A 27,494-nucleotide genomic window follows, 5' to 3' on the forward strand; every position below is an offset into this window, starting at 1 on the left:
ACCACTTATAACATAACGGTTTGATCTAGGGCAATTATCAGCCTCAATCAAGCATGAGAAGCCAGATGTGGGAGAAATCACATGTTTTACATTTTAACATGAAGTCATTAAGACTACTCATTTAGTTTTAGGTCCTATCTATTCATAATGTGGATATTCCTGTTTCCTCTATTATCCTCAGTTTAAATTTTTAGGCAATTCCTGCTTGATTGTTTTTCTACGTGCTAAAGCTACGTGCCTCATTCAAACACAAGTCATCATCTCATTTATCATCCCAATGATTGTACCTGAGAGAAGATTGATTTCAGCGTGGAATGTAGAGCTGTGAATAAAGAGATTACAACTTTGATACAAAAAAATACACATTTATTTTCAAATGTTGAGTTTTACAGTATTATCGAGACAGATACAGCAACGAGCAGTGTGAAGTATCATTCATGTAGTAAGCAAAACAATACCATACCAATATATACAATTCATGTTTACATTGTTACCGACTAAAGCTGTGTATTTGAGACACACTCGGTCGAACAAGCTACACTGCAAGTATTTACAAAACTTTTGTCATGTGCACTACTTTTAATTAACAAAAAGAAAAACCTAAATGAACATACAATTTAATTTATTGAAGGGAACATCGACATTATACAACAGGGGTCAGATTTCGTGCAGCTGTTAGAAATGACACTAAGTAACTACAGTGACCTCTCTTTGGCCCAGGTCAGAGCACACAGTCCAATTATTTAAAAAATGCATCCCATAGTTGAAAGATTTCTAGGGCAGTGCCACTAAAAGGTAACAGCTCACCCTGAGGTCCTTTATTTCCTTCTTTGTATTTTATCAATGTGAAAGTACCGTAATAGGATTTCAGGATTATTATTTTTTTGATATATAGATTTAGGTGTCAAAGTGTCACAGTACAGCAGGTCTTTTATTCTGAAAGAGGAGCTCCTTTCTCCGTTGCCGAGTGTTTTTCTTCATGATTTAGGCTGAACAAAACACACTGTGGTTTCATGCTCTTTGTCTAAAAAACTACAACATTTTCCTGATCAGCCAACCCGACTGTCAATCAAACTATCTGGTTGGAAGCAACCATGACACTCCTGTATTTCCCCACTAAACTGTAACGTTACACCTTCATGTTTGACCTCTTAAGCAGAGACAATGTAAGAGCACTTACAGACATCCGTCCAACTGAAGTCTGTTGTGAATGGTTGGAAGTATACTCTGATATATCACAAGGTTTAAGTGCTTTGATTCTACTAAACAGTAGAAGATGATACCTATTTGTCCACAGGATTTTATGAATACAAGTATGATTCTGACCATAATAAGCAGATCTAATCGTATTTTCACTGTTGATATATCACAGACTTGTTTACGTTTAGAGTTAATGCAACTCATGTTTTAAAATGAATAAAAAGCTTTTCTCCCTTCAATAGGGATTTTAGGACCTATAACCGCTGTATCCCATCTCCGATGGCTGCCACACAGCGTTGTCTTGGGGACAGTGGCTGTGACAGGCACAGGTCAGGATCACCATGACGGGTCTCCTGGTTGTTTTAGCTTTGGCACACTGGAACTCCACCAGGGCGGTCTTGGTTCTGTGGGGGGTACAGCAGCGGCCGTCCCTGCAGGAGCCACAGTAGCGAGGCTTGTAGGCCTGGACGCTGGTGCAGTTCTTATAGGAGAGGTGGACGGCTGTGTCGCTTCTCACCATCCTCTGACACTTACTGCCTCTCTGCAGGGAGAAAAAGAGCCATTCACTGAATGCATGTGCACTGTATCCCTCTCGAAAATGTGTTTTTTTTTATGTATTCTCATGCTACTGGGTTTACTGGAGAGTAGAAACTCCTACATAAAGGACATGGCATCCAAAAAGTACCCTCTGTGCAAGTTGTGCCAGCTGCGTCTGGTCCTGCTGGTTATCACAGGGTCTGATCATACACAGTCGGCTCTGCTTCACCATCTCACACCGACGGTTCTTATTGCTGACCCTGGTGGACACCCCCATGCCGCAGGTTTGAGAGCAGGCGCCCCACTCCGTGGTCTGCTCGATGCAGTTAAGGCTGGGGTCCCAACCGTCGAAGCTCACCGTTTCCTCCTGACGATAGGCTGAGGGAACGCACAGGCGGACAGCGGGTTAGAGAAAGAAGTCACCATTTTCATCTGCTACAAAAAGTAGACTAAGGTGTATACTTGAAACTTGAAAGCAACCAATCCAAGAATGTAGAAAACGTATCGAGAACACGATGCTTGATTGGATTCAACTGGCTGCAGTGATGTATCACATTGCTGTTTCACATTGGAGACTGAAGTCATAACACTGTTTCTTTCCTCTGTGTTTCCTCGTCTCAGCCTTTCTCAGCTCTCACTCTACTTTCCTCTTCCCTTCCTTCCTCTCTTGGTTGCTGCTCCCTTACCCTGATCAGGTCAGAGACAGGTACATAACCTTTAAACTCTGTCTCACACTGCAGTGGCACTGACGTCAAAGAGGAATGGTTGATTGTATGTGTCTATCTGTATGGTCCATCTCATCCCATCACACCCTACTTCCAGTCCACTCACCTGCCATGGCCAAGCCGCCCAGTGCACGGGCCTCAACCTGGGGCTCACACACCCACTTCTCGCAGCACTCTCCAGGTACCTGGACCCTGCGTGGCATGGGGCAGTCCGGTCCAGGCAGCATCACGTCCAAGTTGCAGCGCGGCACACAGGCGATCTGCCCATCGCGGCACATACACTGGTACTTACAGCTGGGGAAGAAGGTCTGGCCGTTCTGATAGACAGAACCATCCAGAACACACACATCTCCTTCATGAACTGGATGAAAGAGACAAAATAGAAAAGAAATAGATAAGAAATCTAGTTTTAGTTTGTTTTTTACAAGTTAAATCATCTCTTATTCACAAGAAGAATAACTGACATTTGGGAATGTCCACTCACCGGCACAGATCCCAGTCCTCCTGTGGACCTCGACGGAGTATTCACACTGCAGCCCTTTCCGTGTGTCACAGGGGTTCATTTCAGAGCAGACCTGCCCTTTCTGACGGGCACACACCAGGCAGCAGACGCAGTCATCAAGGATCAAAGGGACCCCTGGGAGACACATGGGGGGCTCCTTAGGGCACTGGCATCTCCGAGGGCACACCTGGGTCCAGACTATTGTAAACACCTGGGTGGGGGACAAAATTCATTGGTGTTTTACATATTGTTGAGTCTTGATCTATAATCCAACCAAAATGACAAGCCTACTTCTTGAGATTAAATATTACACACAAAAATATGTTTTATACAAAAGTAAAACCTTATAGGATGCAAAAGTTGCTAAACATTTTATAGGGTAATTCACAGAATAGCAAACAATGACTTCAGTAAACTTAAAAAAGAACACTTGCTCAGTGAAACTCATTTGGTAAAAAGTGGCTAACCAGTTCATCAATTTAGGTAAATTAAGACAACTGTGAAAAATTGTCTGTGAAAAAAAAGAATTCGATAGTTTCCAAAGTGAGAGGATTCTTTTTTATAAATAAAATAAAATATTGTCTTTGTCTTAAACCCATTCAGAGCATCTGGTGTCACAATATAGAACTCTGTATCTCAATGAAAACAGTCCGTTGCTGTTGTAATGCCTACCTGTGCTGCAAAGAAGACAAAAAGAGCTCTCTCTGACAGATTGGTCATCTTCCAAAATCCAGAATCCAAAATATCTGCAGTCTAAAAAGGTTTTAGTTGTCTTTACTGGGGCTGATTTGAGTTCTTTGTCCGGGGTTGAATGGTCTCCCCTCTCTGGCTGTTGTGTAGCAGAAGGTTGTGATCTCTTTGTCGTTCTGGCTCAGGGCTCGGGAGAGGAGGACCTTATATAGCGGAGCTGTCCTGCTGGCACCATGACGACAAACAGGAAGGAATGTCAGCGAGATCGCCCAGAGTGTTGGAGGAGGATGAGAGTCAATGAGGATACCACAACATACATGGAGGTTCATTTAACATTCTGCTAAAAAAGACTTGTTTTTTACATAGTATTAAATGTACAACTCATATATGTATACATTATATACTTTCTTTTTTTCATCTGTTATTTATTAATGCACACTTTCCTTTTGAAGTTTCCGTATTGGGGATTCCCTTTGCCCTCCAGGGTGTTCCTCTCATCAGATATGGCATGCATGGGGTTCCCTTACTTTGGTCCCACTGGCAGTGGGTGGTGACACTTTGACCTCTCTCGCTGAACCCAACCTGGGAGGTCACAGTGGAAAACCCTCTTATTCCCTGTCGGATTGTTACTGCTTCCTAAAATAGCTACACAGTGGAAACTTTGGTTCATCAGTAGCTTGGATCAGTGGGAGGACTGACACTGTGGTCGACACATCTGGTCAGAGATGTGTTATGGTTTTATTCCAAGCAGAGGTACTTGGATGGATTTGGGGGTGAAAGCTGACTGGATCCCTGAACAGAAGGGGAGCAGAAACTAAATGTATATGAAAGTTTGTTTGGGGTTTATGTGAGTGTGATAGTACGATGAAGAAACGTGATCAGCGTGAATGTCCATTAATGTCTTATGTGTGTGAGTGTATCCATGTTTCATGTTTGTTGAACATCAACCTATGATATTTTGTTCCATGACATTATATAGATGGCATTATATAATTGCTCCCTTTCTTTGGTAAGAGATTGTAAGCAAAGCAAAACATGAAATGTATCTGGCAGAGCCAACTAAAAGCCATGTGTTTAGAGTTTGTTCATGTCTCAACATGGCGCCTCCCAATGGTAGTGTTGACAAACATGCACAACACAAACTGCACAAACTGATATTCCTCAGTATTGTTTTTTTTTCTTTTTTTTTTTTTACAAATAGAAGTCATACTGTCAGCATCGTCATATTCTATCAGAAAGAGGCTACAAACACAAAAGTACATACAGTATCATTAGTTAAGAGTGACACGTATTGATGCTTTTATTTTCACGGGTCGACTCATCACTATTTACATTTCGGTTGTTCAAATTTCACATGGCAGACACGAGCGACACATTAAGCCAATGTCAAAGAAAATGCTTTAAAAAAACAACATGTGCGCGTTCAATGCTATTCACACGTTAGCGTATCCTTAAAGAGGGAATCAGCTGACCGAGCTACTTCACCTTTGTGGCCTCGTTTTTCAAGCTGTGACCATTGGGACGTTTGGTCTAAACGATGAAGTGTAAATTCAAGATGATCCAGGTCTTCATCACGCGACAGTTCGTGTCATGGTGGATATGTGAAGGACAGCGGCAGAGACCACACCTGTTTTTAAGGTAAAACTGCTTTGGTTTGATATCAATAATGTTTATTGCTGGTTTAATGAGCAATGCAACAGTTTGCTTGGCTCTGGGCTTAATGTTTTGCTTTTTGGTGAGCGGATGTCAGCGGTCTGTGAGAGTACGACTTGCAGGTGCCAGATATACTTTATCCAGGTTTGAAAGTGGTGGCAGACTGATAAGATTTGGATGGAAAATACAGCATATAGCTGTTGTGGAGTGCAGCTTAATTCATTTTATTGTTTTAAACATACAGATGAGTGAGTGAAACGTTTCCTCTAATATATACAGTACACTGCAGTTGGCCTTTTTTATATTTCATATGTTTTTTTGCTCTGGACATGTGATATTTCAGGTTTCTGTTCTGTTGGCATGAGTTTTATACAGGCTAGTATTGAGCTAGAGGTTGGTTTCCACTGTGTGATGGCCCAATCTGTGTTCACATGGTTTTAAGAGAGAGATTGACATTTCAGAGATGAAGTGGCCAATAGAGAAGCTGGAGTTTGTGAACTTCGTAGTTGTGTGTAAAATCATCAGACTTCAAATGAATGATCACATGTCTTTCTACTACATGGCGTACTGAGCACTTACTGTATGAACATTAATATTTCAAGGAATTCAACATCAATCAAATTATTAAAACATGGAATCCCTTTTAGACAGTAGATAGTTATAAATAATTTGTTGCAGAAGAACACTTTCTATTCTTCATACTTACTGCGCACCGTTTGGTTACACCCACGACTACCATTTCATTTATTGCAGTATTTGTTCTCTGTTGCCATAGCAATATCTTGTTCTCTGCAAAGTAAAATATTTAAAATATGTGACCAATAAACTGCTAACAACTACCACATGTGGCCAGCTGTTTTGAGAACATTTATATGCAGATTCCTCCCAACTTCCTTCATCAATGAAAGATACTCGGTCTGGACTTTCCTGTCCATCCACATACTGTATAAACGATTGACTCCGTCACCCAGTTAGGAACAAAAGAGAAATAAATTGAGGTTAAGATCTGCCTTCTAAATGACTTGTGATTCCAGCGAGCAGTGGCTAGCTCTGCCAAAATCTTGATTCAGTGCTGTTCAAATAATTTACCCGAAGAAGTTGAAGAATGTCAAATATCACAGGGATGGTTGTGTTTGCCGACTGTGTGTGGATTTCTGCTCCTTTACTGCTTCTGCTTTGGTCTTTTTAAATTCTGCTTCTATTTCGCTGCTGACGAGATAAATCGGGAGATGGTGCTGTACCACCGACATTTTTCACAGCTGCGGTACCCACAATAAACTAAGGATCATGGATCAGTCAATTCTGTCTTTCCCTCACAGATGTTTTTCATTTGAAAATCTGTGATTCAATTGATTGTAATCCCTCGAAAACAATGCTTTTCTTCTGTCTCTCTTGAGCCTTCTGCTCTTCGGCATCTGAGGCCCCTCAGTAAGGCCTCAACGTCTGTCTTTTCCCATTGTTTGCACCTATTTACTGTGTGACTACTTGGCACAGTGTGGCAAAGTGTGATAGCTCCCAAGAATGAGTTGGGAAACCTGCATATGCACATTCATGGTATCTGTGAAATATTTCCACTCTAGAGAGGAACATATGGAAGAAAACAGACAGGGAGGATGGAGGAATGGGAGGAAATCAGGCTGCTGGCCTGAAGATGGAGGAGGCGGAGAAGGAAGAATGGACGAACAGACATGCAGTAGCTGGCTAGTCTCTATTTCTTTCCCTGCTTGTTTGTCAGGAGGGGTCTGTGGTAGGACCTGTGGCTGTTAGATGTTACACTTTGAGTTATTTTCACACTAATCTTTTGTTCACCCCCTAAATCCTCATCCTCCAGTGGAAGGACATGTTGAGGTAGCACTTTAAACTGAGGTTTGACACAGTCCTTTCTAAACAAAGACGGATCGCACAGTAAAAGACTTGCTTGTCAGCCTGCTCGCTGTTGTTGGACTCCGCTGTAGGGGATCAAACCTTTTGCCAAGCGGTCAGGCCACACAGTCAACGCCACCACTGAGAGCTCCCCATGATTCATTTTGAGTTTACACTGACGGTCCAACATCATTTAATGTTCTTGCAACACATCATACGGTGACGTAATGTGGTCGACGGTCTGTGTGGCGCAGTAGATGGAGGACCTTCTTTGTCCCGTTCCTGAAGAAGTCTTCTGTTCACAGCGAGGAACCTAAAGAGAGAAAACATTTTACGAAAACATCACGTGGGATTTTTATTATACTCGGTTGACATTTATGAGCAGATCATGATGTTAAAAGCGTCTTTGTGATTTAGTTAATTTTGCTTAATATTATGCTTTCTTTATAGTTTGGGATGCCAAATTCCCCTTTCCTGTTGAATCCAATGCAGGTATATTGATATTCATTGTTCATTATTTTGGATGAAAGTTGTTTCCTCTTGACAGTGCCTGGAATTTTCATTCATGAATCCATGCGTGCAGCCAATCACAGTATTAGGTCAGGAACAGATGAACTCAGCGGAAGCAGAATATTCAGACTACAGAGTTCATATCACAGATGATTAAATGATTCTATCATTTATGATTAAAACAGGCCAGTTTCTCTCCACAGCCAGGCTGCACCGTCTGGGATCTCATGGTTGCACTTAATCCCCGACTGAAGGTTGGATGACTCACATTGTGTTACGTATTAAAACAGAAACATTATCAAAAGTTCCATGAAAAGGAAGGTGCAATAGGAAAAAGACAATTTCCTCATATCATTTTGATGTAATCATACATTCGGCCCCTGACCATCTGGGACGAGTCAGGGACGAGTCAGTTACGAAGTGTAGTGCAAATTTGGCAAAATGACTGGATCCTTTCAATGATGTAATTACGGACAGAGATTGTTGTTTGTATTAAGTGTGTCTGCCCATTGCATATACACGGCATGGTTGAAAAGCTACGTATTTCCTGCATGACATCATATGTTCCTTCAGTGTCTAAAAATGATAAAACTGAACATATAGAGTTCAGTTTTGGTAACGAGTGTGTTATGTGTTTTTAGTGCGCCTTCATCACATGTAAAGTAAATCACAGAGTTTAAGCATCAGGGATCAGAGGGCTCTTCCAAAGGAAACACAGAATAATGGCGTGAATAATTCCACATGGCTTAAGCAGCATTTCCTTTCGTGAAAATCTTTTTTTTTTTTGTCAGATCATTTAACATTGGCTTCCAGCCTTTAGACTTGTAACTCCACAGTGCGCCATTACGGGCTAGCAGTACATATGATGTCAACTGAAAGGAATTTTAACCACTGTTGTCCGTCCGTGTTGTTAGACATAAAAATGTAAATGTCAGCGTAATGGGATACACAACCAGTGAGTTAAAGCAGATGTTGCTGTAGGGATGTTTTGGAGACGGTTTTGTATTTGACTGGGAGTTCATGTGAGGCTCCGGTTGGGTTCAGAGAGAGTTGAAAAGTTCTGAAAAAAGCTGCTTGTCCTTTTTTAAATTTCTCTCTCTTTACCTTACTTTCTCCCATGCACATCATCAGTTTACATCACTTCCTCCACACATTCACGGATGACTTTGAGCGCTCCCCATATTTTCAATTTGCCTGCCAAGTGGCAGCCATGGCAGTGGGTTGAGCAGCTTGGGAGGCCACCGCAAATCTCTCACTCTGGGTTTATTTGCTGCGCGCCACCATACATGAGCTGAGACTCTGGGACGGAGGCAGATGTGTCTTATGGTGGGTGGGTGGCTGTGGGTGGATGCAACACATGTTTTATTAGTGGAAACTCCATATGGAAAAATCTGTATTTCATGAGGATGTCATATATGTTCTGTCCGAGCAGACATATCTGATACCTGAAAACCTTGTGTATAGAAGAACAAGCACAAAGTGGAGATTAGTAGAGAATCACAGGACTCTGTATGAGAGAAACATTGTAGTTTGTGGTGCTACATCAGCTCATTGCAGATATATGGGTATCCATAAAAGTGGATCCTGAGGTCTTTTTAATAATATCATTCTACTTGGCCAGCTAGTGCATTGTTGCTTTGGAGATTGGTCTCCCAGGATGATCTTCATCAAACATTGTGTTTCTGTGGAAACATGTAAGTCAGATATAGAGGGTTGTTGTTGTCAGTGGTCACAGGGCCAACACACTCGGTTGCTCTCGTCTTCTCTGACAGGACACCCTGTTGAGTGTTCACAGTGTTTGTCACAGTTTGGAGCCATGGGTGGACAGTGATGTTTGTTTGAACTTGTTCTTGGTGGAAAAACTGAGCACATGGCTGCCGCTTGGGGGAGCTCTCTTACAAACACAAACACGCATATTAAAATGTATGGCCATATCTTCACAGGTATTATTTCCAACAGTGCACAGAGAGCTCCGAAAACAGAGCAAACTCAAGGAGGTCTGACTGGAATGATGAAACACAAATATTTCATCCTGGAAGGAGGATCAGATCTCAGCTTGAATGTTGGACTTTTGGACATGAAGCTAATGTTTATATTAAGATTAGCAATGATCGCTGAGTTTGTCTTGTCCTATTAATTGAGTCATACAAATAATCTGATACATTTCATGTTTAAAATGTGTTGCTAATTGCTTCATTCAAATAAACAAAATGTTTATTTAAATAACTTGCACAGTTTTTATAACCAATTTGACATAAAAACATCACTTTATAAATATAAATATAGATCACTTTCACTCAGTTGACATGCTGTAAAGTGTTGAAGTGCTGTGACGTACGTGCTCTTAATGACTGTAGCAGAAATACTATGACAAAGGAATTGTTACCATTCTTAGTCCTCTCTCTCTCTCTCTCTCTCTCTCGCTCTCTCTCTCTCTCTCTCACACTCTCTCTCTCTCTCTCTCTCTCTCTCTCTCTCACACTCTCTCTCTCTCTCTCTCTCTCTCGCTCCTTTCTTGGAGCAGAGTGTAACATCTTTCATTGTGCCAGATTTGGCTTCTAATTTATAAAAGAGTTACTTTTAGTAAAAAAAGTAAAAATGTAATTTAATATTCGCTGCTACAAAATATTTGAAACATGCAGTATGTTTCTCACAATGTTTCCTAATTTATCAGTCACTAACGACAAATCAGTTTATAGTCCAGCGACACACGTGAATTTAGGGCAATTAAGAAAATTAGTAATATACAATCTCTTAAAATTTCAGGATTTTGGTTATAGAGACACTCAAAACCTTTCTGTCTATGTCGTTTTCACTTGATTCAGGATAAAACATAATTCAAATTTCAATGAGACCACAGAAACCTGTGACCTGGCACATCCATACATTGTGAATTTTGTTTACAATTCAGCTTACAGGTCCAGTGAACTGCATGCAGCGCTGGCATTTTGGGAATGGGAATGTTAGGTTTCACCTAGGAGTTGGGACAGAAATGCAACCTTAAAGAAGGGCAGCGGGAGACTCAAGGGTTACAATTTACAACACCGTTCTTATTTGTGGTTTACTCAGTGAGAATGCTCTGGAGCCAGAGAAGAAAAGCCGGTGGAAGAAAATACATGAAAGAGGACCCTGTGGTCAGTGGTCTGTCCCTCCGAGGAGCCTGGTGCCTTTTATACATTTGAACCTCTTGAACACTGCCTCTATTTTCGGTTGTTGTTCTTAGCTGAGAACAGACAAGCGCATACCAGCTTCATGATGCATGCCTGCTATTTATTTTTTTCACAATTGCTGTAAGCAGTTTGCCTAAAGAAATGGCTGAGCCTGGTCATTACAAATGAGATTTTCTGTTTTAAGACGAGTAGAAAAGTGGTTGTTGATACAAGACTGTCTTAGAATGGTGAATCATTTAGTGGCGGGCTGTCAGCCGTCCTCGGCACTAATACACTTGAGGAACAGCACCATCTTCTGGGGGTGAAAATGAACCGAAGTGTAGAGCTGAAGGCAGCTATATTGTAATTACAGGTCTGAACACAAGTTAACACCTTCAACTTCCTGCTCATTGCAGAGTACCACCGTTGATTCTTCTTATTTTGTTCTGCTGTTTTGAGCAGCGAGTGCAAAAAAAACAAACAGGCTTTATATAGTTCTGCAGAGATTTTTCAATTTTTACAGTTTACGGTTGAGAGAGACACCACATGAATGGTTCAAAGGCTGCAGTGCCTCAGTGTGACCACGAGAGGGCAGCATGAAGCAATGTTACCTTCAATGATGCTCTATTAGGGTGGAGTTCTCTCTCTCTCTCTCTCTGGCTCAAAAAGAATTCAGGCTTTAATAGTCTTCAAAACACAAAGAGAGCACAAAGTAGATTAAAGGTTAAACTGATGCACATAATATGTACATTTAGTCCTTTACAAAAGGTTATACACAGTATGACCTTTAGTTAGACCGTAGCTTCCCCCTTCATTTATTTTGGCTGTAAAGCCTAAGGTGAAGCACTTGTTAATGTGATGGCAATAGAACACTAAATACATCATTACTTAAGGATTTAGTCCCATCTAACTGCCTGATAACCTGTTTAGGAGCTCGGAGCAATGCAGGTTCAAGGCTGTGTGCCAGTGAGGCTACAGTTCGATAAGGGCCACATCACCACTGGATCAATTGAAACCATTTTGTAGACCGGACATTACTTCAACAGGAAAATAGGGTTAGGGGTTAGGGTTAGATAGATATCATCTCGGTAGGCTGACGATCAGGAAATAATAACAGACACAAGGAAATCCAAGTAGTCAGATTCAGTTTGAAGCCAAAATGGAGCTTAATTCAACAGGAAATATAAAAGATAAAATCACTTTGACAATATAAAAAGGATTATTTTGCTTGTGAAAGGAAATACATTATTGATTACGCCTTCATTAGAGTGCTTCAACTCCACTTTGATGATATAGATCGGATATTATTTCATTGGAATTCCCCGCGACTGCACCACGAAAACGTTACACTTCCAGTGATAATGAGGCCTGAGATAAGGTGGGACTGCATGGCGAGTAAAGCTTTCAGCCTATAAATGGGCAACTGTTTGTTTTGCAGCAGCTGTGTAGCAGCTGCTCTGCCCACACAAATACACTCGTAAGCCCTTCACTATAAAGTACAACACACACACGCAAACACTTAGACAAGTGTATCTATTTACTGTTCATGAACACACTATCTAAAGTCTCTTTTTGTTTGTAGTTGTGTCTCTTTGTTTAATGAGCACACACACAGAGATAGAGACGAGATCAATCCGTACACTACAGCTCTGCGAGCACTCAAAAGGGCAATCAGGTGGTCTGAGGCAGAGTAAGGCTTTTATGGCCGCACCATTAGCTCCCTTTTAGAGGCCAGAATGGTTTTCCATCTTTTTAACCAAGCCGGTGTTCAATCTGTGGCTTCGACTTAACAAACACAGACTCGCCCTGTCAGCTTGTTGCATCTCACAGGAGAAATGTCGCAGTGACCTGACTTACAGTCTATCTGGTGGGGATGAAACCGTTTCAGTTGACCTCTACAGATGTTTACACAAGAATATCAAGCTTACATGACCGGGAACTTGTTTTTCTCCTCAAGATGTTTTTGATTCGTATTTTGTCATTTCCAGTCAGCAGTGCCGTATTGTATAATGTATTGTATTATACTGTGACGTCCCTTTATACAAAGAATACTCTCCCGCATTGCTGGTGACTCATAAATGTCTTGAAGTATTTTCAGCATAAATGTGTATAATGAGTCATTGCATGAAGAGTTTAGTTTTGATTCATTGAATTCTTCTTCTGTTACAGCATTTCTGCCATATGATAATATAACAGCTTGTCAACACACTTGTACACATAACTGAAGCTTATTTTAAAGATTTTGTAATGAAATGTTATGTAAAATTAAGATTTTAGGAATAAGACCGAAACCATCTTCTGTTTGATGTATATTTCTATTATAACTTGAGGTCCAGTGATGTCGGCCGTTATTGACTCAACTAGCTGGATCGAGTATCGGGGACAATGTGGCTGAGCTATTCAATTATATGCTGCATATATTACATTATAGATCGAATGTAAGTTCCCATTTTGACTGATGCAGTTTAAGAGTTGAATTTTTTTGTATTTAAAAGAGCCGTTACAATATAGTCGCAAAAAAAAAGGAAACAGAAAATCTGAATCAATATGCTCATCACTTTATTTCATCTGCAATGCATTTATATTAAAATCACAACATCATAATATACTTCATTCAGCCTACTTTGGCAGGACAACATGCAGATGGCTGAAGGTCAGTAACTGCCAACAAACTAAAAGAGAAACCCTTTATATTACAATGGAAAACATTGTTTACTTACGAAAAAATGTATTCATATACCACAACTCTTAAGCGCAGTCATTTTAGCCAAAAAGACATTCACATCTCTTTTTTTTGTTACAACATGCATTTTCAAGCCTATAATTTATTTTTCATCACACAGTATCAAATTGTGTTTTTATAATTTTCAGGATCAAATGACTATGAATATTGACCTTAAAAAAGCCAGTAATTAGACTGATATGGATCGAAACACAATGTCCCCTCACTGTTGATTTTACAACGGATACAGAGTCAGTTTTACATGATACAATCTCATAACATTACAGCTCTCTTAACTAAGTTTAGGTTTGACTCCCAGACACAGAGACAGCTCATTTCTCTGAATCTTTCCATCCTTGTTGACGTCACAGTGACGCAGCAGAATGCCTTTCAACTTGTCCAGCTCGGGGCTCGTGAGATTGGGCTGGAGACGACCGAAGAGAGAGGGAGAGGAAGAGGGCAAAGGCATTGTACTTACTGTATATCTAATAATCAACACTATGCCAGTGTTTAGACAACCTCTATTAGCATCTGTTCAATCTCTCTCTCTTTGAGTTGACAGTCACATTCGTTAGCGCAAAACAATTGTAACTAATGTATCAATTTAGAGAAGTGTATGATTGCATTTCTTTTAAATCACAATACTTGTCGAATCGACACCCAAGTATTGTGATAGCATGGAATCGGTAGATCAGCATAACGGCCCAGCGCTAGTGCACAGCAGATCTTAAAGCACATCTATTTCACAATGTTTCAGTCGCAAATATTTGGAGTTTACGTCGTTCTAGAGAAAGTTGTCGGGCTGCATCGAAGAATTATTTTTCACTATTGATTATTTTGCTCATCATTTTCTTGATTTATCTATATACATTACAACAATTGTAACAACACTCTAATATCCGCATATGAGAAAGCACATTCACAAAAAAAGAACAGCAGCATAGTGTCATGTCCTACCCTGACCAGCCCCATCATGTCTTTGACAAAGCCGTCCACCTCGGCACCCTCCAGCGCTCCCGTCTTACTCTGACCAGGGAAGAAAGAGGCAGGAAAAGAAAACGGAAGAGAATAAAACAAACAGAAAGGAGGAGTGTGGATAAATCATCCCACTCACATTATTCAGTCATCCATTAGCCTTCCTTTTCTGGGCGTATTCCTTTGGTTCACTTTCCAGCATGCAAGCTAGAGTAAGCTCCCTGGAGTGTTTGCCTGTGAACCATCTAGCTGCTCACATTAAATGCATTTGTAGTTTCCACAAACAGCAGTGGAAAGCTAATTCGTCTGACTCTCTCACTGCAGTTCTACAAACACTTTTGCTCGATCGCAGTTTCAAGTACAGGGCGAAATGAGACATTAGTCATCTTGCTATAAGACCGAAGCGCTTTAAAAGCTGATATCTGTAACTTTCTGCACATTTACCCTCTTCAGGATCTGGAGATGTATTGTGTGAAAGACTGCTGTTAACATAAAAGAGCAATGGAACACTTAACAAAAGGCTTTTGATAAATGCAGCCAAGGTGAAACAAGAGTTTCTCTGAACATTAAAGCAAGTACATGTAGAAGAAATAAAGGTTTCACACGCACCATTAGGCCTAGTACATGCCGTACTTGACAAAGACAATCTAGGCAGGGTCATGCAAATGATTTGACAGAATATCGGGGAAGCTTGTCAGTGACTCCTGATGGAGGTTATTGTGTCCTATCTGGAGCTGTACTGTGAATGAGTCTGAGAGCGTTAACTCATCAGCCCAGAGAGTGACTTGACTCTTTAATGGGTGCTTTATTTCATTATGTTTCATTGTAGAAGTAATGGAGCTAATTGGATTGACTGTTGCCGTCCTCTTCTGAGCACCCACACGCATGCAAATTTTAGAGTGTTAATTTGGGATGGAACTGCTTAGTGGAGGTGATGCCTGCCTTGACTGGACCGCTACCACCACAAGAATCATAATGTACTTCCCTTGTGCTATGGAGGAGTAATGTCCTTTCATAAGAGAGTGATATCTGTAACACATTTAGCATGCTCGTATGTAATACAAGTCATCACCCGTGTCCCACACGGCGTGGTATTGTACTTACAACATCGTAATGGTCAAAGATCTTCTCGAAGTCTTTCTTTCTCTCCTCTTTACTGCAGGCCTTGGGGAACAAAGAGTTCTTATAAACCAAGACAATAGGGAGAGAAATGAGATAAAAATAACTTGTTAAACTGTGTGTTGGTGTGTTTTCATCTGTCAAATATTATACAACAAGATAAAGATTACACTTACATCCATTTGGAACTGGAGCAGGAAATTCTCCTGTAAAGCCAAGATCCTAATTGAGGAACAAATACACGTTTTACGAGCAGTCGAGTTGTGAAAGAGATTAATGTTCTTAAAAGACAATATCGGTTGGTGCATTTTGTGTTTTTATTTATTTTGCTCAATGACCTAGCTAGATTACCCAGATGCATGCTGCTATGTATCTCCACCAACTCCCATTACAACATGCAAGCTCAAACATAATCCAGCAAGCATTTTATCCATTTGAACATTTTTCTTAAAATGCAAATGACTAAACAAAGCAGTAATTTTGGAGATGTTAGGAAAATGTGATCAAATCTCTCCTTCATGCCTATACAACCATCTAACAGTTGTGTAATGCAATTCAGAATCGAGACAATCACAGACAGCTTAGCATTGCAGGGACCTTTAAGATGACATTACAGTCATTTAGCAGACGCTTTTATCCAAAGCGACTTACAATAACTAGTCACCAGAGGTCATACGTGCATCTCCTTTTTTAAACAAGCATCTAAGAGCATAAACCAGAGCAAAAGTACAGTGCAGAAACAAACTAATACGGAATTTAGAAATAGATAATAGATACCTGGCCAAGTCGTTCAAATCCAAACAGCCATCCTTGTTTTTGTCAAAGATTTTCATCTGCAAAAAAAAGAAGAAGTACTGAGGAACACAAAGAACTTCAGCGACTGAATTTCTGTATCGCTGGTTCTTTCTTAACACCACTTGTGACTCTAGAGGAGACTCATCATTCGATCTGACACTGAGCGTGAACCAATCTCTTCCAAATTTAAACTCACAGAATGTTAGGAATAGGCTTTCTGATACTCTGGGTTTCTATACAACTCTGGGAGACAGGTGAATAAATAATGCAAGCTGCCTTCTGTGTCTTTTGACATCTGAAGCAGCACATAAAATTCTCTGAGCCATATTTTAATTTAGCAGAATACCCGAGTGTAACCACTCTTATTTGTGAAAATAAACACGTCAAGAATAATGTTTTGAGTACAGGTGTTGCATATATTATTTCCATTTCAATAAATGTAGAGTAAGTCACTGAAAATTGCAGAATTTCACTGTTAAAACCTCCCAGCTCTACACACAGCTACATAGCCAATACAGGGTTTAGCATAAACGTATCTGTCAACAACTGGTTAGAGCGAGACTAGCTGTGGAAGGTCAGCTTGTGTGCATGAGTGAATTGTATTACTACCATTGTGTCTGTGTACTCCTCCAGCTTATCAGATGCCACTTCCTTGTCATGCTTTTGAAACAGATCTTTCAGGAAAGCCTAAGAGCAAACGTTTATCACATGATTAGACACTTAAGGGTCAAAAGCAATGGGTGATTGACACACACGATACTTCTTTATTGTGTAGTGAGGGAGAGGACAAACATCTGTGTGTGTTAGAACAGGAAATAGTGGCTGAGGGTTCTCCGCCAATGCCACCCCTTAAGGTTTTTCCCCGAACAGAAAAGGAGAGGCGGCGTAATTGGTCTTCTGTTGTGCGTTTGTGTCTGTACAATCTTACTTTGAGCTCCAGAGCTGATATGTAGCCGCTGCTGTCAACATCGTACTTCCTCCAGATCTACAGGCGGAGGAAAGGGAAAATTGGCAATTTGAAGGTGCACGGGTGAATTTGAACTACTTGGAATGAATGCAATATCATTAAAATCATCGTCAACATAGCTAGTGGCGATATTCTGTCGTGTTTTTATAATGCAGCGTTCACAATGAGAACTATAGTTCACCGTTATATATTACACTCTGTAAGACACAAATCAGATGGATATAATCCAGATGGCTAAAAGCATCTTGCAATTATGTTATCAAAGTTAACAAGAGCAGCATTGAGTGTTATAGCCACTACATTAAAAGTCAAACTCTGCACTGGTTCCAGTCAGGTTAGAATTCATACTCCGGAGGTTGTTGAGAGACTTCCTCATACTTTATATGTGCTGCAACTCCAAGTTACTGATGCATTCTCCTCCACTCTTTGCTGGTGGATCTAGCTTTACTCATTACACAGAAAAACGTGTTGACGTATTGCATCTTACCCGCCATTATAATATTTACGAGTTGCCATTATAGGCTCAGAATCAAAGAACCAATCAAAACTGTTTTACATTTTCAGGCTTAAAAATGTGGTACTTGTGTGCAACATCTTTTTAGTCCCAATCATACAGTTTATGGCTCATGTCTATGTACACAAGAGTAATCAGTGCTGTAAAGTTACTAAACATGAAACAATGGTCCCCAGTTAAACCATGAATGTCGCAGTGACTTCATGTACGTGTTTGTCCACTGGCCCGTCAGGATACCTTTCTAGTTTTTGTGGCTTGATTCATTGGGATTGATACATTCTTTTGGAGATTTGGCTCGTCTCGTCACATCTCAAAATGGTGTTTGGTATACTTTGTGACCTTACCTTCATGAAGTCAACACTGTTGTCCAGGGGAGCTTCTCTGCGGAAAACTAACAGGAAGTTCTCATCTAAAGGGAGGATCAAGTTGGCCAACTGGAAAACAGGGTAGAGGTCAGAGGTCAGAGCAGTGATTGGATAATGTCATTTTATGACACCTTTCATCTTAAGTTGTGTCCATTTTATTAAGTTTACAGTAGTCATACAAACTTCAAAACAGTTCAGTCTAATCCGGTCTGTAATTGTGATCAAGTTTTTATTAAAGCTATTTTCTACAGAAGAAATGGATCCAATGAAGGTTTGTGGATTATCCTGATAAATCGGGACACTGTATATTGAAATTTCCAATCACCTTTATTGTATTAATGGGATAGCAGATGTCTCAGCTGCAGATATGTGAAAATATCTGCATGGGGACATGCAGCGACAGGGCACGTGGGAACGTCAACATGTTTTATTGTTATAGTTTCTCCTGGCACCTCTCCAGTTCATGTTGCTCCTCTTGTGTGAACTTCTTTAATAGTATCAGCCCTCCATTAGCAGATTAAACTGGCCCCCATCATCAATCGAATTATAGTACAAGATGATACTGCGGCCATTGGGTTTACAAAGAACCACTCAGACAATCGCAGTGCACCAACAGTGATGCCAACTCCAGAAGAGCAGTTCAGGAAAGAAGCGCAGATTATGACACGTTTAATGGAGTAGTGAAGGACAGACACAAATGTAGGGAGACACGGGGAAACAGAGGGTTGAATATAGGTGGGTTTAATGGTAAAGAAAATGTTCAACACAAAATTTGCAGAACAGAGGAGTCAAAAAATGGGTAACGAAATTGTCCAATAAAACAAAACCTCAAAAAACAGGGAACACGGTAGGGAAGAGCAGCGATGACTCAGGGAACATACCAGGGTTGATCAGCAGCACAAGTAACAGCACAGACCAGGATACGCCACAGCACACCGACAATGAGGGACACACAGGGTTTAAATACACTGGGAAGGTGCAGGTGATGAGACACATCAGGGTTCAATCAAGGGCGGGGCAGACGATTACAGAGGCGAGAGACAGACAAGGACAGGAAGTGAAGTGAACACAGGACACAAGAGGCAGGGAAAGTCAAAATAAAACGGAAGAAGCAACTGAACTAAACCGTGACAGAATGACACACTTTGAAAACAAAGTTGTGCCATTGTTGGATGCTTTTAGACATGTCTCAGCTAAAGCAGTAATATGAAATAAGGTCGAAGTCATTATATACCGGTAATTATCTGCTGATCGAAGGTTGAAGTTGAAGTCGTCCTGAATAACGAACAGTTGGCAGTTGCTGGCAATACATAATAAATCTGTATATTGTTGAATAAATCGATTCAACAATATGCAAGTGCACTTTGTAAACACAACAGTATACACAAAGTAGCCTATATATGGTACCTACTGTACAGTACTGCAGCGTTGCCTTAATCATGTAAGAAGACTGTCTGCCAGCAGAATCTTACTGTTCAGACTGTAAATCCATGGAGTCAAATGCTGGACAGGTTGAAACCCTCATTTCAGCAAGCGTCCATCTACTGAAGTGCAATTGAGTCAATCAGAGTCTCTGCCAGATTGTAAAAAAGGCTTTTAAATATCGCGTCCACGCAATTAAGTGTAAATGTCACAATAAATGCACGGTATGCTGCACATTTGCTTACCCTGCACTAACAGCGGGAAGGGAGTAGGTTAGTGTTTATAGATTCAAAGAGATATCGTCATATTTTTCTCGTCTGATAGCAAGTTAACACTGTGTCTTAACAGATCATCATATGATACTGAACTAGAGGAGCAACAGCATTTCCTGCAGTCATCACACAGGAAACTATCGCTTGTCATAGTCTTACTAACTTCCTTCTTAATGCTATAGTGGATAGTATAGTATAGCAGAGGCGACAGTAGAAGGGGAAATAGCATTACAAATTATTTAGAAGTCCAAAACTGGTCAGTAGAGACACATGAGCCTATATTCTTATTGTTGGCTGTAGGGATGCAGCCACCAATCTGCTGCGCTGGATCAGTACCTGGTCTGATGCTGACTTCATTAACTGCATCGGGTATTGACCAGATATAACTAATCCACTAAAATACAGCACTGTACAATATATGTTGTAGGTACAGTTCCTTTGTCAATGCCATTTAGAATGACAGTGTTTCTGCTATCAGCTACATTCATTAAGTCACATAACAACATATGTAAATGTCCCAAAGACTTCCAAACAGTGAGATACACACAGAAACAAATACACAAATCGGGAATGAAAAGGTCTGGTGGGTGCACCCCTGGTTGGCAGGGCGTGTTGCTCCAAAGAGGTTTGACCACACTGCTGCTGCATCAGCCACCACAAATCAGTGTAAGTGGAAAGCATGTATTGATTTTGTTTTCAGCTTTTTGAGTAAAAGCCAAAACATCTGGGGTCTTTGGGTGCAATGCATTAGGTAATTGGCCTACGTTTCTTTTTCACAACTAATGATAAAATGATCCGATGAAGTATACTGCTGCTGTGCCAAGAGCTGCACCACTTACTCTGAGTGGAGGCTGAGAAAGCAACGTCATCAAAATATGGCTGTACATTTCTTGGAAACAGCCGCAGCCTGTTGAATTGTCAGTCAAATTTTTATTTAATGAGAGTCCTTTGAGAATCTACCTTAACTAACTACTTTTTCTCTCTCCGTAGGCTGTTTCTTCATTAAAGGATGGCTAAGCATGACCCTCAGCAGGCCTGGAAATGAGTTTTCATTCTTCTCGAACACAGCACAAGTTGCACGCTGTTACATGAGAAAAATAAAAGATAAAGAGGAGATGGAGCGGAAGCAGAGGGAGGGTGAGTGGAGAAAGCGGTGAGTAGAATTGATAAGTATGTGAGAGAGAGAGAGAGAGAGATGGTGAAGAGGAAGAAGATTTAGAATAATAGAGAATAGAATAAAGAGGAAGTTAGAGTGAGGTTTTCAGTGTGCAGTTGGTGAGTGAGACAGAGAGAGAGAGGGGGGGGCGTTGTGAGGGAGTTGACTTGTGCAGTGTGATGCTTAAATGTCACAAGTGCTTAATTGCATATCGCAATCACTCTGTATGGACCATAAATGTGAAGGAGAATTTTATATATCCGTGCTTCACCTTTACTTACTATAAAGTACCCGACCTTAATATGAAAGAAATAATCAAGTGAATGAGAGAGCGATTTCAGATATAGAAATTGTATATATTACCTCATGAATCTGTAGTTTCCCATCAGCAGTGACATCATAGGCGGACATAAACCTTTGCTTCACCCTCTGGACTCTCTCTGCTGTCATCTTCTCCTGAAGAGACACAACAGGTTGAAATGCAATTGATTTTCTTGCCCCAGAACTATCATTGAACTGAACACACACACGATGATGATACAGTATATGAAGGGTAAAATAAGAGCGGTATCTACAGTAGTAAAGAAAACACGACAGTTTGCAATGATTACTGAAAAGAATGATATTGAAGGACTGGCTGAGTCACAGTTATTTTAAGCAATGTCACCATGGATACCTCTTTTTTTTTCTCTCAATGTTCATTTTCTCAACCCCGGGCTAATAGTTTGTAAAGTGTTTCTGTTGCTCACTCTACATGACCACGATCCACCGACTCCTTCTACTACACAGAACAAAGTGTGTGCTGCTTTATACCACAAAGCTTTACCTCCGTCATCCAAGATGAGATGAGGTATTTCTAATATACACAGTGTCATGGTTTTCTTTTCTTTTCTATGCATTTACAGTGTGTTCGTCAATGACTTGACTGCTTTTGGCTGCAACGAGCAGTTTCCTGTGAAATATATGAACGCTATCTAAACTTTCTCATCAGTCGACTACACGGTGCTATAGACAACGAACAGTCAATTGGTGCATGAAATGTGATGCACTTCAGGATGTGGAGGATGAACATATTTTAGCAGATTAGAACTAAAGATAATTTGAGAATAGTTTGTTGTATGCTTATCTGAGTTAAGAATCACATTTCCTTTTCCTGTGCAAACCAGTTTCTTTCTTAATCAGAGCTGAAGGCAAAAATATTTGTGGCCGTTGAATTTTCAAAAAACACATTTAGCTAATCATCCCGCTTTTCTTTGCAAACGCCACCATCACTGCACTGTGACCATAGAAACCTGTTGATTATGAAGTCTGACTCATCGTTTCATGCAGTGCAGAGCTCACTGACTGCAGACCAGCAGGTGCCGGATCCTTGCTCATTACAGAAAGATCCTCAGCATCAGCTTTCATGTTCGGCGCCAGTAATCTCTTGTTGCTAAGCAGAAGTTTTTAAAGCACAAATTGATATTGGACTTAATGTACACTATTGACAATATGTACACTGCATAACAAACTCATGTATTCAGGCTTTTACTGATACTGATACTACATTTACACTGCATCACACACAATTTCATGATTACTGGATATGTTGCCCCTAGAGGAAATAAAGACACACAGATAGAAAGCCTCCATGTGGTTCTTGTCACCAGTGGCGGAATATAGTATCACTGTGCCATGAGAAATGGACAGCAGCCATTACTTATCCTGGGGGCATTTATGCTGGAAAGCAAACATCGGAGAGACAAAGTGGCGTGTGGTCGGTGGTCTGTTTGTTTTAGTGAAACCCCATTAGTATCTGAGGGAGTCCAATCACACAAGCAAACACACACTGCAACATGTAACACTATAGTTGTACGCCCATTTGGTTTTCCATTAGAACTGGTGAGGAACTTTTCCTCTGACAGTGACCAGAGCTCTTTAATTGTGCTCTGTTTTACATCATTACAGTCACCCCACCCATCCAGATAACTGCATCAAGGTTCATCTGCCCACACAGCAGAGATCAATGTGTTCAAAACCAAATGCATTTTCTAGAAGCTGATTCAAGATTCAATGTCAACAAATGGTGTCTAACATTGAATAATGAACCGAAATATGCGAACATTAGTTACATTTGAATGAATTACCATTGTATGCAGAACATTGAATTTAATGGCAAATTTCAATTTTATCTTGAAAACAGTAATGTACATTATTTACACTAATATTATTAGTATTGGCTAATACTCTGTGTGTGTGTGTAGGTGTGTGTGTGTGTGTGTGTGTGTGTGTGTGTGCGTCCGTTGGTTTGTTCACAGCGTCTCACAGTTGGTTATTTGAGTTACAGTTTTTGAGTTATTAAAATCAGCTTTCTTGTCCAATTCGATGCTGTTTGGTTTGAACTTCAGCGGATTGTCTTGACCTGCCTAAATGCATAGAGTCACTGCCACATGATTGGCTTATTATATATTTGCAATAATGATATAACATGGTGGTCGGTGAGTGTTGATTGATTGACACATTAAAGTAGCATCATATGCATTTTACAGATGTAAATGATGGTGCAGTTGTGTCTTTGTTCCTGCTCAGCTGCCCTTGACATACACTGCATTAAACAGCTGTCATCACAAGTTATGGAAGAATTAATCCAAACAAAGTTGACTTACCTTCGGACCCAGTCTCTTCATCAGGTGACAAAAAAAGTCATCAAGTTCTTTGCCCTCAATGTAGCCATTATCTGTCAAATACAAAAGGTGTCGTAAAAGTCCTTATTAGTACAGATCCAATGAAGCAAGTCAGAATTTTCCTCAAAATTCTAATTCTGAGTGAGACACAGAACTTAATTAAATTACTTCCTTCAACCACGACTCGCACATTCGTCATCACAAGTAAGGACTGTCTTTTTCACTCTAATGTCCAGCAACGATAGAAGATGCATTTTAAAGGAGTGCACTTTTTCTGTTTAAGGTAGATGGAGGAAAAATATAATCTGTCCTCACCATCTGCATCGAAGTGTTGCCAGATTTCCAGGAAACCAGCTGCATCCACGTCATCAAAAGCACCTTCCATTTTAATGAGGAAAGGCAAACTGACTGAGGTAACAAACTGTGTTGTACTGTGCGGTTGCCTGCTTGGTTGACATATGCTCCTTTCTGACTTAAAAACCACTCCTCCTCTGGGTGTGTTTGTTTGTGTGTGCGTGTGTGTTCGAAAGAGAGAGGAAGAGAGAGAGAGTGTACTGTAGCATTGTATTTGCCATCTGGTGGCTGTATTGTTGCAGTGCAAGTCAAAAGTTGCAAAGAAAGACAATACAGAGATTTTAAAGCCTGTCAAATTATTTTAATCAATATTAATATTTGCACAAAGAAATGTCCAACACCAGCAGAATGACTTAGTGGATCTTATTGATCCATGACGAAATGGAAGAAATAACCTATCAACACTGACAATGAGCAACATTTGTTTGTGCGTTTCATTTTTCCAGCTCAGGGAAAATGTTCTTTTTTTTTCTTTTTTTGAATAATGATGAAAGTAGCATTGAATTGATTACATGTAATAACAAATGAATACATACAAATAATTAATTTCTACATTTATGAACACAATGTACAAGAAGAAAAACAACAAAGGATCAAAACATCACCGGCCACTGTTTTTTATTCCAAATATGTTAAAAACAAACCCCTAGTATAGTAGTGTACTTATACCAAAACAACACAGGTTTTGCTGTGTTCACATAGGCGTGTGTATGTGTCACAGTATTACATGTGCGTATATTACACATTCATTTCTACACATGTACACTGCTACATGTATGAAAGCACATATATACATACAGTGCAACTCACAGCCACATCATGCAGTCTCACACATGTAGACTCAGGAGTCAAGACTCAGTGTTGCTGGTTATCTTCACTTTCTCCACTCCGTGCACCATCAGTCTTTCACACAACTTGACAGACGCACAGCCAGCTGCTTCTGAAATCCGAAGCAGAAAACTAAAACAGGGAAAGGATATATGATTTCCTTTCATCAGGACATGGCAAACTAAAATGTCCAAAACATCTAGTCATGTGTGGTTTTATGGAATGCTTTTTCTTGTTCCTTCGTGGTCGCAGTTTGGTGAAGTGCTGCAGCTTTTTTTCCTCCTCGGACGGCAGCTCCACCATCCCTCCTGGCGGTCGGTGCTCCAGTTTTGGCAGGACCTGAGATGGAGTAGGTGGAGTTTGAGATGAAGTTGATGCTTCCTCCACATGGATAGGGACGTCTTTCAGGGCCTTGTCCAGGTCAAACTCCATCTCTGTGGATTCGACGGTCATTAGAAGGTTCATTGTAGATGCACATTGAATATTCAAGAGCACTTCCACGTGTCATCAGGTGGCATCAAGATTGAGGAATTATTTGAAAGACCAAATACAGAATGATATAAACCAGCCACCCTGATTCATCCACTGTTTATACTATCAAGCAGAAAGATGATGTACTATTTGATTCTAATACAGCTAAATATCACGACATATAAACCAAAAATATATAACAAACTGCGTACCAAAGGCACGAGACACTGGCCGAAGCATTCTGCTGTGGATCCCTTAATGCCACAGGTTTGCTGGAACATGTATTGGTAGTAGTTCTTTATATAGTCAGCAGAGGGTACTGTTGTACATAATATAACAACAGTGGTCCCAAGCTATATCTTTTTTTTCTCTCTCTCTCTCTCTCTCTCTCTCTCTCTCTCGCTCTCTCTCTCTCTCTCTCTCTCTCTCTCTCTCTCTCTCTCCCCCCCCCACTAACTGCTTCCCATTTAGGTCAAGGTCCAGATACAAAATCAAAGAGTTTATACACAAACAAAAAGTTTTGAAATTGATGCTTTGGAGGTCATTTCGTCACGAGTTTAAGAAGCTTTTACAATAAATCAGGTAAATACATGGATTTTGAGATAATTGCCTGTTTGTTGTGCTCCACAATAGTCCTTATTACTGCGGCAGCAAGTCGCCTCCAGCTTAGTGATTCTAATAGCTGCAAGGAAACAACTAAAGGTGCTGGGATTATTGTAGGTGCATCCCGATGGAAAGATAATAACCCCCCAACTTCAGATGAACCTTCAGAGTGTAGCCTCGAGGCGAAAGAGCCAAATCTCTCCAAACAGATCCAGTCAGAGATAGCATAGTTTTATTTAAGTGGAAAAGGGAGTGCTGGGCATGCTCTCTCTCTCTTCCTGTCTCTCTCTGACAGATAATCTCTTCTGTTACCTGACATGGGTTCGGTAACACTTTGGATGTTGCCAGATTTGTCTCGATCACCTTTGTTATCTACAGGAAGCCTTTGTCTGATCTTAATCTTTGTACAAACAAAATGCTTCTTCCTCCTAATCCTTCTCTTCTTGTGTGGTTGGATTTCTTTTCTTTGTTAAACTTCTATAGCAAATTATATAGAGTCAGCGGGAAGCAAAATTTAAAACATTTAATTTGCATTCATTCATAACCGCAGTTCAGAGTTTCCCTGAGCTGCATATCTTTGAATAGTGGGAGGAAACCCAGAGTGTTGAAGACAATGCAAACTCCAGGTATACTATATGTTATTCAAAGACAGATTTACACAGGTTTTCAGGTAATAGTCATGAAAATAAAACAACACAGTATGATAACACATTGTAAGGCATTTTATAATGACTTACGACGTTGCAAGGATGCCAGTGCTCTGTAATTCCAATTGTTGTAATACATTATAAGAGTAATGTGACCCTGTGTGTTTGTGACTGTGTTCTTGCTTTTGTCAGACAGCTGGCCTTAATTAGCAAAACTGCTCCCATGGCCTACATTTCATTTCAAGTACAGTGTCCAGACACACACAAGCACAGAGTCAGAGTACCCCAGTGCCCACAGCTTATACCAACTATAAATCAACTACAGAGAGGTGGTTGACATGGAGGAAAACCCCTTTTCCTCTCCATACCCACCTCTCCCTCTGGCTCACTCCCTCTCTTTCTCACAGCATTTTGCTATGACAGCACCAAAAACATAGATGCCCTCCCTCTGCCCTACTTTCAACTCCATTTCTCTCTCTCCTCTCACACTCTTCTTTACTCCTCCCTCACTCTCTCACTCTCTCTCTCTCTTAAGGGGAGTGCCCAAGGATTATGACAATGGTGATTTTTGTTTTGGGCATCTGTGTCTACTTGACTTGTTGAGAAACTCTAAAGTAGAAGGGACTTATAATTCTAACCTGTGGGCTGGTGGTGTTGCATCAATCGCACAGTAAAAGGGTTTCAAATAAACTGCAGGAGATGGCTCAGCCCAGGACACTAAACTTGATAGAAAATAGAAAAAATAGTGTTTGTTTTCGCAACAAACAACTCAAATTTACTTGTATTGCCCAA

General features: G+C 40.5%; 2 protein-coding genes across 3 annotated transcripts; both read right to left on the reverse strand.

Annotated features, from left to right (window-relative positions):
• Positions 1 to 427: 427 nt before the first annotated feature.
• On the reverse strand, positions 428 to 3,811 carry LOC306782794 (CCN family member 3-like). Its single transcript, XM_079276241.1, has 5 exons — positions 3,637 to 3,811; positions 2,947 to 3,175; positions 2,569 to 2,823; positions 1,886 to 2,115; positions 428 to 1,741 (listed from the first exon to the last, which is right to left on the reverse strand). The coding sequence occupies exons 1-5, from the start codon at positions 3,682 to 3,684 to the stop codon at positions 1,448 to 1,450; spliced, it is 1,056 nt and encodes a 351-aa protein (XP_079132367.1). The 5' UTR covers positions 3,685 to 3,811; the 3' UTR covers positions 428 to 1,447.
• A 9,560-nt stretch (positions 3,812 to 13,371) lies between these two features.
• On the reverse strand, positions 13,372 to 24,258 carry LOC306781751 (secretagogin-like). 2 transcript variants are annotated; one of them, XM_079274760.1, is made up of 11 exons: positions 24,115 to 24,258; positions 23,782 to 23,852; positions 21,500 to 21,592; positions 18,266 to 18,355; positions 17,369 to 17,425; positions 17,050 to 17,127; positions 16,423 to 16,478; positions 15,822 to 15,867; positions 15,631 to 15,690; positions 14,509 to 14,577; positions 13,372 to 13,975 (listed from the first exon to the last, which is right to left on the reverse strand). In XM_079274760.1, exons 1-11 carry the CDS (start codon positions 24,182 to 24,184, stop codon positions 13,844 to 13,846), a joined length of 822 nt encoding a protein of 273 aa, XP_079130886.1. In that variant the 5' UTR covers positions 24,185 to 24,258; the 3' UTR covers positions 13,372 to 13,843. The 2 variants fall into 2 exon arrangements, with proteins under 2 accessions (XP_079130886.1, XP_079130885.1); XM_079274759.1 differs by having other exon boundaries at positions 15,631 to 15,708.
• Positions 24,259 to 27,494: the final 3,236 nt, after the last annotated feature.

This window comes from Melanostigma gelatinosum (assembly GCF_949748355.1).
Source record: "Melanostigma gelatinosum genome assembly, chromosome: 9".
NCBI classification, from domain to species: Eukaryota; Metazoa; Chordata; class Actinopteri; order Perciformes; family Zoarcidae; genus Melanostigma; species Melanostigma gelatinosum.

Excerpts from the sequence above, each read along its gene's own strand:
- LOC306782794 (XM_079276241.1), bottom strand. The coding sequence starts at position 3,684 with ATGACCAATCTGTCAGAGAGAGCTCTTTTTGTCTTCTTTGCAGCACAG. Across the intron at positions 2,116-2,568 it reads GGGCGGCTTGGCCATGGCAG|CCTATCGTCAGGAGGAAACG; the intron begins GTGAGTGGACTG and ends GCGTTCCCTCAG. Across the intron at positions 1,742-1,885 it reads TGGCACAACTTGCACAGAGG|AGAGGCAGTAAGTGTCAGAG; the intron begins GTACTTTTTGGA and ends TTCTCCCTGCAG.
- LOC306781751 (XM_079274759.1), bottom strand. The coding sequence starts at position 24,184 with ATGGAAGGTGCTTTTGATGACGTGGATGCAGCTGGTTTCCTGGAAATC. Across the intron at positions 21,593-23,781 it reads TGAAGAGACTGGGTCCGAAG|GAGAAGATGACAGCAGAGAG; the intron begins GTAAGTCAACTT and ends GTGTCTCTTCAG. Across the intron at positions 17,128-17,368 it reads TATCAGCTCTGGAGCTCAAA|GCTTTCCTGAAAGATCTGTT; the intron begins GTAAGATTGTAC and ends GTTTGCTCTTAG.